This window comes from Spermophilus citellus (assembly GCF_964194105.1).
Source record: "Spermophilus citellus genome assembly, chromosome: 4".
Taxonomy (NCBI): domain Eukaryota; kingdom Metazoa; phylum Chordata; class Mammalia; order Rodentia; family Sciuridae; genus Spermophilus; species Spermophilus citellus.
In genome coordinates this window covers 3,950,961-3,963,143 of record NC_138185.1, presented here as the reverse complement: position 1 = coordinate 3,963,143, position 12,183 = coordinate 3,950,961, and the positions used below count along the sequence as shown (strand labels likewise).

Genomic DNA, 12,183 nt, shown 5'->3' with positions numbered 1-12,183 from the left:
TTAGAGAGAGAGAAATTCCTGCACTGAAATAAGAAAAGATACATCTTTCTAAGGCACATAAAGCATGTATGACAAAAATTAATGACAAACATACCATGTCACAAATGACTCAAAAAAAAAAAAACAAAGAACTGTTATCACACAGACCACATTCTTTTCTCTAGTTCTTCCCCAAGTGACCTATAGATTCAAGACAACCTCAATAAAAATCCCAGCAGGATTTCCAGTGCCATCCACACTGCTGCAAATGGCAGGTTTTATTTTTTTCTTTTCTTTCTTTCTTTTTTTTTTTTTAAATGACTGAGGAGTATTCCACTGTGTATATGTACCACATTTTCTTTACCCATTCATCAACTGAAGGAAATTTAGGCTGTTTCCATTTCTTGTCTACTCTAAATGGTGCTGCAATAAACATGGGAGTGCAGATGTTTCTTCAAGATATTGATTTCAGGGGCTGGGATTGTGGCTCAGTGGTAGAGTGCTGGCCTCGCATGCACGAGGCACTGGGTTCGATCCTCAGTACCACATAAATGTAAAATAAATACATAGTGTCCACCTAAAACTAAGAAATAAATATTTTTTTTAAAAAAGATACTGATTTCATTTTCTTTGGATATATCTAGTAGTGGGATTGCTGGATCATTTCATAGCTCTATTTTTGATTTTTTGAGGAACCTCCATACTGTTTTCCATATGGCTATACTAATTACATTTCCCAAAATAGTGTGTGAGGTGCCTTTTTCTCCACATCATTGTCAGCAGTTATTATTTCTACTCTTTTTGATAATAGCCATTCTTACTAAATATCATTATATTAAGTGAAATAAGTCAGGCATGGAAAGACAAGTACCACATGATCTCATTCATATCTGGAAAATAGTTGGTCTCATAGAAGTTGACAATAGAATGGTGATTACCAGGGAGAATTAGAGGAAGGGAGAAGACCACATTCTCTAACCACAGTTCTCTGCAACTGAAAATTTAAAATGTGCACATTTTTAATCACATCTTTATCTATTCATTTTAAAAAATAACCTCTAAGTAATTCATAGGTCAAAAAGCATAAGTACCACAAGCTGGGAGGAAATATTTATAATGTGCCACATATGATGAAAGGATGCTGCTAAGAAAGCACATAGAGAAAAAATTTACAATGCTAACTAATTTGGTAAGCAAGAAAATGAAAAAAGAATTCAATGTTCAAGTAAAAAAAAATAAACATCAATTTTGATCTTAGAAAAAAAAACCACTCCTTACGTTAGAAACAGACATGCACTTCTTTAACCTAATAAAGAATATCTGTCAAGTCCTGCTACAAAACCAGGCTCATTGTTAAAACATTTGAAGAACTTTCTTTAAGGTGACATGAATGCCCACTATTATTCAATATTGTACTGAATATCTTAGTTCAGAATAATAAAATTTATGAGAATCAAAAGAAGAAACTGATGTTGTAATTCACAGACTATAAGATGGTCTTCACTGGAAAAAAAAGAATCTCCAGAAAACCTGTCAAAATGAACAATATATTAAAAAACAAAAACAAAATCATTTATAAAAGTAAAAATGTTAAAAACAAAATATTTTAAAGGATACATTTGTAATAGCAACAAAAACTGTTAAAGCTTCTGGAAATAAATTTAATAAAAAGATTTAAAACATCTTTGTGGATAAAATTACATTATCTAAGTACACAGAGATGAAACAGATGGAAAGATAAACCATGCTTATGAATAGGAATTAACATCAAAGAGATGGCAAATCTAATCTATGTATTCAATGTAACTAAGTAAAAATCCCAGTGGCTTTTACAAATTTTTATACACTGACCTTAAAATTTACATGGGAGAATGGTGACACAAATTCATATAGCAATTTGTATTGAAAAGAAAAATAAAAAGGGATTGGGGAATCCAGTTTAGATACATGGTCAAAGAAGGAAAGAGAAGGTGAGATCAAAGACTTGAAGGGAGGGAAGAAGCAAGTATTTCAGATGGAAAAAATAAAATAGATGACCACAGCTTACAGAGTAAACAAAAACAAATTCATAATACATTAAAGAAAATTCTAGATGTGAACAGTAAAACTTTACAACACTTAGAAAAAATAAAGACTTTTTAAGATGTTTGAGAGGGTAAAGAATATCTTTAAGAAATCATAAAAAGCATACTATGTAAGAAAATTTAGATAAATGTAAACTCATGAAAATGAAAGCTACTATCTAAGAAAAGACTGCAAAGTTAAAAGCACATGTATAAGCTTATACACATAATTACAATGCACATAATTATAAACAAAAAAGAGTGTCTAAAATATAAAGGAATACTGCAAAAGATGGGGTGGGGGAGAGGGAGAGAAAACTTGGAAAAGGCATACTCAGCATTAGATTTGTGTAGTCAACATGGAAATAAGCAATATTAAAACTAAGGGTAGGGTGTAGCTCTATGAAGAGTACCTGCCTAGCATACACCCAAGGCCTTGGGTTCAATCCCCTGCACTGCCTCCTCCCACAAAAATTAGAAATAGAAGAAGAGGAGGAAGAGGAGAAAGAGGAGAAGGAAGAGGAAGAGGAAGAGGAAAAAGAAGAAGAAAAAATGAATTAAAGAGACCAGGCAAAAAGCTAGAAAATGTCATGATTAATGTTTTTTTTTAATATGTAAAATAACTTTTCACCAAATCAGTTCCATTGCTTGGTTAGAGGTATTAAAGTTGATGACAGTTTCAAAATCGGATGCATGGTACCATGATACAGAAAGAGAACACTGATTCTGGTTAAGGACCACTAAGGGAAAGGAAAAGTTACTATTTTGAAATGTTTCGGCTGAGTTCAGTCTTATAATTGACCTTTGCCAAGTATGAGGTATCCAATCTCTTAACCAAATAAAATAAACACATTGCCCTAGTGTTGCTGTGGTTACTTAAAATGTATTTAAAAATAAATAAACAATGATCTTGACCTAGAATAAAACCGATTATAAAAAGGGGTTTTGTGAACTTGGGATGGTAATGCAATTTTAATTCATAACCTATTATAGAGCTCCCTCTGCTGGCTCAGAGAAAGCATAATGTGCCTAACAATGACAAACTCTCAGGTCATGCTTCTTTCTCATGGCTTCTTGGGGCAAACAGGTTCTTCAACAGCTTTTATTCAAAAAGAAAACAGTAGAGGGCTTGCCTAGCATGTATAAGGGCCTGGGTTTGATTCTCAAGGACCACAAAAAACAAACAACAACAAAAATAGCAGTAGCAGCAAAAGACAAACAAAAACATTACAATCTGATTACTATATCCAGACAGAGATTTTCAAAGTAGTATGGGCTTATATGGTTTTAGGCATTCTCAAGATGGTTTATAAAGCAATCAAATATCACCTTACCCTACCCACTTAATCCTTTACCTCCAACTGCTTACTGTGGATTCAGATATCTATATCCAAAACATTCTCTCATATGTAGAATATTATCAATTTGTCAGAGACATACTCCCTTTGTAAATCTTGGAAACACAGCCTGGAGTAGCTAATTACTGAAACAACCAGCAAGGAGAGATATATTACTACAGGCTGAGACTTACCAACAAGAACTGTAACATAAACCTAGTCCTGGCCTCCAACAACTTTTGTTCTGCTGGCAGCAGTATAATATAATGGATGAGGATGAACTCTAAAGTCAAATGTGTAACTGGATGTGATGTTGTATGCCTGTAATCCCAGAGACTCAGGAGGCTGAGGCAGGAGAATTGCAAGTTTGAGGCTAGACTCAGCAACTTAGCGAGGCCCTAAGCAACTTAATAAAATAAAAAATAAAAAGGGCTAGGGATGTGGCTCAATGGTTAAGCACCCCTGGGTTCAATCCCCAGTACCTTCCCCCATCCAAAAAAAAAGCCCAACAAACAAACAAAACATTTTTTGGACAGAGAATGGTGGGAATTAGATAAGAGGAAAAATTTAAAGACTTTTATTAGCCATACAAATCATGAATCTATTACCCATTACACTCTCACTGAAAAGATATATTTTAAGGGGCTGGAGTTATGGCTCATTGGTGGAGTGCTTGCCTAGCATGTGTGAGGCACTGGGTTCGATTCTCAACACCGCATATAAATAAATTAATAAAATAAAGGTCCATCAACATCTAAAATTAAAAAATATATATTTTTTAAAGTGTATTTGAAGGCTAGGGATGTGGCTCAAGCGGTAGCGCGCTCGCCTGGCATGCGTGCGGCCTGGGTTCGATCCTCAGCACCACATACCAACAAAGATGTTGTGTCCGCCGAGAACTAAAAAATAAATATTAAAAATTCTCTCTCTCTCTCTCTCTCTCTCCTCTCTCACTCTCTCTTTAAAAAAAAAATAAAAATAAAGTGTATTTGATTAAAAAAAAAAAAAAAAAAAGATATGTTTTAAGAAAAAGAATCCAAAAGAAAAGAGTAAGTTGAAAGAGGCCATGGTGAGCAATATGTTCAAAAATCTAAGTATTGACTCTAAACAATTAATATAGTACCCAATAGGTGAGTTTAAAAAACAGGATGGAACCAAAGCAATAGATAACAATAACAAGAGATAAGACAGGAAGTCTAGAAAAACGCAAAATGTTTTACAATTTTTTGTTTGTTTGTTTGAACCCAGGGCCTTGTACATTCGAGGCAAGCGCGCTACCAACTGAGCTATATCCCTAGCCCAATAATCCTTTTTTATTCAGCAGGAAGACAGAGATATTGATCAACTTTGGAATTTATTAGAAAAACAGAAAGTTAAACAGGCATTCACTTATGCATGTACTGTGCAAGTTGGTGGCAGGGAATGGAAAAGGAGTAGGTAGATGATAGGAGGGTGAGGGGATGAGGACTCACCACCCCAACAGAGGTAAAGAAAGAAGAAAAAAGCAGTAAGAGAAAAACATAGTGAGTAGAAAGCACAAAATAAGAGCAGAACAGAACTAGGTCCAAATATAGCAGGTATTGCAATTAATAGACAAATTAACTTAAAGTAAAACTGACAAAAATAATCCATACACATAAACACTCTACACAGGTATAGTGAGATGCCGTTTTAAAACAGTCCTTTAAGGTTTAAAAGTAAAAACACTAAATATTAAATTTAAGAAACCAGGAAGAGAGAATAAACTCAAATAAACTGAAGACAAGAGAGGTGTCTGTGGTAAGACAGGAAAGGAATACAACTGAGAAGGGACACAGAGTAAGTACTTCTTTTGTAATATTTTAATTTCTTAAACTGGATAGGAACACTTAAGGATTATTTTATTTCTATTTGTTTCTGTCTTAAATATTTCTGAAAAATGACATTTGACATCCCTCAAGAATGGCAAAAAGCCTGGCAATGTCAACTATTGAAGATACAAAAAAACAGAATTCTCATCTACTGCTAGTGAAAGTGTAAATTATTAGTCAATTGAAGAAAACTGTGGAGAATTCTTTTTTTAATCTTTTATTTATTTATTTTATGTGATGCTGAGGATCGAACCCAGTTCCTCACATATGCGAGGCAAGCGCTCAACCACTGAGCTACAACCCCAGCCCCGAGAATTCTCAGTATAAACCAAAGTGCTTATATTTTTATGAGAACTACCAAATCCCACTTCTCAGCACATACCCTAAAAAACTGCATCTCTACCAAGAGACAGGCTCAGAGACACGTTTATAACAGCAGATATCTAGAAAAAAATTTATGTCCAGCAAAAGGGAAACATATAATACAACGTGTTATGTACATTCTTACAATCTATATCAATAAAGATTCATCTCACCCAAAAAAGCTCCTTGTTTACAAACAGCAGCCTGGCTGGGTGGTGGCACACATCTGTAATCCCAGCAACTTAGGAGGCTGAGACAGAAGTATTACAAGTTTGAGGCCAGCCTCAGCAACTTAGTGAGGCCCTAAGCAACTTGGTGAGTGAGACGTACCTCAAAATAAGAAACAAAAAGGGCCAGATATGTAGCTCAGTGGTAAAGTACTCCTGGGTTCAATCCCTAGTGCCAAACAACAACAAACACAGCAGCCTATTAAAAGATACTGCAATAGAATTTTTGAAAAATACAAAAAGCACTCAGTATTGTTTTTGGATGTACACTTATACAGAAAAAATTCACACCAAATTCATGATTAATGTGATTCAAAATATATACTGGGGGACATTAACTTTACCAGTAAAGTTGTAGGTTGTTTTATTCTTAGAATATGTGATATAAATCTAAAAAATATCAGTAAGTTAATTCTACACACAAGTTTTTGCTATATTATTTGTATTACTTAAAACTAAAAATTTTTAAAACCCTCAAAACCCATTTAATTGTTGTAAGGATTATACTATTTAAATATTTCATGTACAAATGATATCTGGAGCCTAAGAGAAACTTTAAAAATGTGAGTTTTCCTTAAAATCAAACAAATTAAGTCTAAAGGCTATTTTTCCCTGCATGAGTTTCATAAAAAAATTTTACAACATTACTGTATATTTTTTGGATAAGCACAACCTTCCTCCACCTGTCCTTTAAATTTCAGCTGAGATTTTACCTTCTCTGAAATTCTGCTTAAGACTATGTCAATTGCCAATGATAAACCACAATAAACCAAGTGGTTCCCTGAACTTGCCTACCTCTTTGCCTGGGATCTTATGTACACTGCACCATCTGCTGGAACATCTTTGCCTAACCTGCATATTGCCAATCTTGCATTTTTCCTCAAGCAATTTTTTAGTAGGCTCTAGACCAAGTTAGGTACTCTTCCCCTCTGCTTTAGCACCCTCACATTACCACTATGTTAGAACTCATTTCATACACCGAATTGTAATTAATGGTCTTCCCTCTACATTGAGATCCTTCAGGGCAAGGAGTGGTTTACTCATTTTCTGCTGTCCTTCAGCACCTAGAAAAGTGCTTAGGGAAACAGGCACTAAAAAAACTCATTGAATTATGCAGAGGATCTAGAACAGGGGCTAGCAAATTTCTGTTATCAGCCAGAGAGCAAATATTTTAGGCTTTGGGGGCCATATGGTGTTTCACAACTATTCAACTCTGCCTTTATAGGACAAAAGCAGCCACAGACAACTCATAAATGAAGGGGAATAGCTGTGTTTCAATAAAACTATTACCAAAAGTAGGTGGTGAGCCAGATTTGTCCCCTGGACCATAGTTTACAGATCCCTGGTATGGAAGAAGGGCCTTTAAATTTTAAAAATTGAGAAAGACAGGAAAAAAATGATGATGAAAAGATCATAGAGAACTTAGTGCTTTAAACCTGTACTTATACAATTCAATTATCATTTTATTTTCCTTTCCTCCCTGAGTTGGTCTGTAATGATCAGAATAAAAGGAGGGCAAGAGCTAAAGAGGAGAAGAGAACAAAACACCGAAAGATGGAAGTGAACACACGGTTAGGCTTAAATCACAGAAAAAAAGAATCAGATCCTTATATGATTGCTTGAAAATAAATACAAATGATAATGAAATAAATAAAGCGTAAATCATTAAAAAAAAAAAAGGTGAATTCTTCTGAAAGAATATGATAGAACTTTTCAATTTGTACAATTATCTTTAATTGACTGAGTGTCGGTAACCTGGGTTGGATGCAAAACTATCATGAAAATGGACTGAAGACACATAAACAGGCCAGAATTTCATCATGTTTTGAGATGAATTATGCACCAAAACAACATGTGATTACCTCCACAGATGAACCTTCAATGACAACATTCAATGATAGAATGGGCTGTTTGGGTTCAAAAGCAAAACTCCTCTCATTGCTGACACTTTCTTACCTCTGACTCCACATGCCAGCTTCCCCCCTCCCCACACCTCCTACATAGCTCTCCAGTGAAAACCTCCTTTAGTTGTAGTAACAGAAGACAGAACCCAAGAATGAGGCTGCATGGACCACGGGAATCCTAAAGTGCCTATGCTTGGTCAAAAAGTTCATATATTTCATCAGAGCCTTACTTCTCATAGTCCCTTCTTCTTCCTCATCCTCCGCATTGATCACCATGGTGCCCAGCTGTGATGGCAATGTGTCATCATGCTCAATCATAGTATTGGCTCCATCACTCATGGTGCTGGCCACTCGTACGGTACCCATCTCGTCACCAACCGCTCGAACCATTGTGCCAGAATCCAGCTCATCTTCCTCCTGTAGAACAAAATCTCAAGTTAGAGTTAATCTGATCAAAAGATGGTTTTCTGAATTATTATTACTCATCTTGGTAAAAATATTTCTGGGTTTTAAATTCATTTAACTTCTAGGTTCTAAATTCACCTTGTAGAACTGAAAGTACTCTTTATTTAACCAAAGGAGTTCAAAATTTATCCATATGAGAGGAGTGGATCTAATTCTAAAGGATACTCCTCCCCACTCGTCCTTATTAGAGTCTACAATACAGATCTAAGAGCTGACATGAATACCCCTGGAATCTCAGAGTAGTGAGGGAGTCTTCAAGTATATTAAGTATGGATCTTAGATTCCTCAAAATGGCTTAGAAAAACCAAGTCTCACACTTGAGCATTTTCTCAAGTAAAAAGTTACATTGAATAAAAGATACAAGGACAAAAAGTAAAATTTAAATGTTTTAGGAAACATCAGAAGAACAACAAGCACAGATTCAGTGAGCCTCCAACAAGCCTGGGTCCAGTTAAGGACATATACTACAAGAGTCTCCAGTTCCAAGCTGATCCAGTATTTTCTACTGTCTTACTTACACTTGACCAACATGAACTAACAAGCATTGAGGCCTGAGGCCCACAGCAATGCCTGCACTCACTGAGTTTTCTTCGTCATCCTGGTCCACTTCTCGCTGCTGAGCTTCTTGGCGTTTCAGTTTCACATCCATGGCTTCATTAATTAAGTCCCGCAGTATTGACACTCCTTTGGCACTCTTCACAAATGGGTGCTTAAACAAAGAAATAGAAATCATTGGAGCCAGTTTATGTAGCAATAGAGCTAAAACACCTACTGTCTAGCACACAGTAGGTACTTGACAATACTTACTGAATCAGTCAGTGAATCTAATCTTTTTCTTTATGCCTTGGACAACAGCTAAACCACACTTGGTTTATAACTCAGCAGCAGCCTTTGCCCATCTTTTTCAGCCTGGATAGAATGACTACAACATTTCTCTCTGTCAAATCTAGAAATTCTCAATGGGGTGGTATTACCCTCTAGAGGAAGTTCTATAAATGTGTTAAGAGCCTGATGTCATCACAAAGTTTGAAGGGCACGCCTGACACAGGATGGAGAGGCAGGAATGCTAGCAATCCTGTGAGGTATAAAATTAACTGTGGCACATTGTGCACATCTTTCAAATGTCTCAAAGTATATACATTATACTCTAATAATATTGAAAATGTTTTTCTAGAGATATGCAAAATGTCCACTGATTTGAAAGGCAATTTTGGAGATGGGAGCTTAAAATGAAATAAAGACACTGTTTAGAAATCACTACATAATTTACTCATCCCATTTGTTCTTTCTATTCAATGTACTAGAGCATTCCCAACTACATATTTAGGTAAAAAAGGATGTTTGTGCAAAAGTGCAGTTACTGCAAAACACATATGTATTTTGTATAATGTATAATAGAGTAGACCCAAATATTATTCAATCAGCAAAAACAATATTGAAACACAGAGACACTGCTAAAGGTTTTTTTTGGGGGTTTTTGTTTGTTTGTTTTGGTACTAGGAGTTGAATCCAGGGACACTTTATCACTGAGCTACATCATCAACTCTCTTTCTTTCTTTCCTTATTTTGAGATACGGTCTCACTAAGTTGCTGATCTTGCAGTCCTCATGTCTCACTCCTGAGTTGATGGAATTACAGGGATGCACTACTATGCCCAGCTAAAGTTTTAATATTAACACCATGTTATGTTTTTGTTGTTTGGGTTTACAGCACAATAAGAAGTTGTCTATGTTGTTAAAGACACATATGGAAATTTTTCTGGGGACTGCCTGGTGTTTTGCAAACTACTCTGATATTGTCTCCTGTTTTCTCTTTACAATCTACTCTATGTTCCCCTTCATCCATGAGGGTGTAAGGTCTCTCTTTGTAAGTACACCAGAGATTGAAAGGATGCATTAACATATGGTAGGACTACAATACAGAAGATATTTTCCTAAAAAACTCTATAGTACTCCATCCAAGCAGGAAAACAATTTAATAAAATACTTAGAAATAAGACCTTGGTCATTAGCAAGGATACCATATTGTCTTGTGCTTTCTACTTGGAAATTTTGTAAAATCATTTCCTTCCTCTTATTGGATACAAGTCTAGCCTGTGATTACTTACCATCAGTTTAATACTAATGTCCCTCTCATTCATTTTCTTGTGCTTTTTTTTGTACCATGGAGCCACATACCCAGCCCTTTTTTGTATTTTATTTAAAGACCGGGTCTTACTGAGTGATTAGTACCTTGCTGTTGCTGAGGCTGGCTTTGAACTCATGCTCCTCCTGCCTCAGCCTCCACAGCCGCTAGGATTACAGACGTGCACCACTGCACTTGGCTAATTTTCCTGTGCTTCTTGAATGGAATGGGTTTCTGACCTTCTTATTACTCTTTTTTTAAATATTTTTTTTAGTTGTAGTTGGACACAATATCTTTATTTATTTTTTATGTGGTGCTGAGGATCAAACCCAGTGCCTCACACGTGCGAGGTGGGTGCTCTACCACTGAGCTACAGCCCCAGCCCCTTCTTACTACTCTTTAAAATCTAAACTCATTCATGCTGATAGATACAAGTATATGTTCCATTATATATATATAAGTTGGATCAAGCTGGAGTATTTCTACATTGTCATAGATAACATTTACTGTAAATTATTACCTTTAGATTACAGATAATAAAATCTATTTAAGAATCAAGATTATCTATAAATTTAATTCCAGAAAAGTAATGAAGATGTTATAAAGAGGGGACATTGGGTCTGAAAATAGTTGAAAAATCACTGACTTAACTCAACAATAATAATAAATATTTATCAAGTTCATGCCATACTAACTTCAACATTTGTAAAACATTGTTCAAGATTATACACATTGTATCACTTTATCTTCACAACATCTGAGAAAATTATTTAATTCCCATTCTATAGATAAGAAAACTAAGGAGATACAGAGAATAAGTTATTTTCCCAAAGTCACAAAATATTAAGCAGCCACAATTCAAACTCAGGAAGTCAGAGTTCTGAATCCAAGCTCCTAACCATGAGGCATACTAACAGCCTGCCAATCCCATCCATTCCTCAAGGCCCAACATGTAAGCTCTCTCTTCAAGGAAGCACTCCCAGTGTCTCCAATTCAAAGTAACTTCCTCTTATCCTGAGATATATCAGCACCCACCACTGATTCAGAAGGGCAGACTTGATGGCACTCCTACTTTTGGACTGAGAATCAGGCCCTACCATTGGCCCTGCTGTTTACACCAGCTAAGAAACTCTGAGTTAACCTCTCTAAGCTTCCATTTTCTCACCTATAAAACAGAAATAACACCTACTCTTCATAGGGCCGTGATAATTAATTGGCATAACGTGTGCAAAGTTGGCACACAGCAATGCTCACTCAATATCAAAGTGCTTTCTCTAATCCTACATAGCCCTATATTTTCTTGTATTGGTTTTGTTCAATGAGTTAAGATTCTTTTCTGTCTTTCCTACTCAAATAGATTCAAACCTCCCTAAAGGCAGGGAATATCATATACTTCTGTTCTATCTCCATGCAGGTGGATTAATAGCATTTTCTGGTCTGCATGTAGATGAAATGGACAGGCAGCCTGACAGGTGACTCATACCTGGAGAAGCTGAGTGGCTGTGGCTCTCTGCTCAGGGCTCTTTACAAGACACTGCTTCACAAAATCTGTGAAGTTATCTGACCACAACTCTGGCTTTCGGAACGTGGGAGGAGGGTTTGTAGGAATCATGAAGATTGCCTAGTTAAAAAAAAAAAGGAGAGAGAGAAGAAAAACTTAGTAAAGTAAGTGTAATACACCAATAAAAATATACCTGGAATTACATTTGCAGTTTGGTAAAATTATTTTTCTCTGATAAGCCCATTTAAATCCCTACCAAAGTCTAAGCATCTCAAAGTACAAAGTATGACAACTGGAGAAGCTGATATATTGCTCTTTCCTTTCCCTCTCTCTTATGCAGATTTGTCCCCTAAACCTCACAATATCAACA

At 35.8% G+C, this 12,183-nt stretch overlaps 1 protein-coding gene across 4 annotated transcripts in view; it reads right to left on the bottom strand.

The window, feature by feature from the left end:
* The window catches only part of STK4 (serine/threonine kinase 4), a 153,011-nt gene that overhangs the window by 119,345 nt on the left and 21,483 nt on the right, over positions 1 to 12,183 (bottom strand). For all 4 annotated transcript variants that reach the window (XM_081290378.1, XM_081290379.1, XM_081290381.1 and 1 more), the window contains exons 7-9: positions 11,796 to 11,933; positions 8,769 to 8,897; positions 7,954 to 8,140 (exon numbers count right to left, since the gene is read on the bottom strand). In XM_081290378.1, the coding sequence (XP_081146504.1) occupies positions 7,954 to 8,140; positions 8,769 to 8,897; positions 11,796 to 11,933 (454 nt within the window). The remainder of the gene's footprint in view (positions 1 to 7,953; positions 8,141 to 8,768; positions 8,898 to 11,795; positions 11,934 to 12,183) is intronic.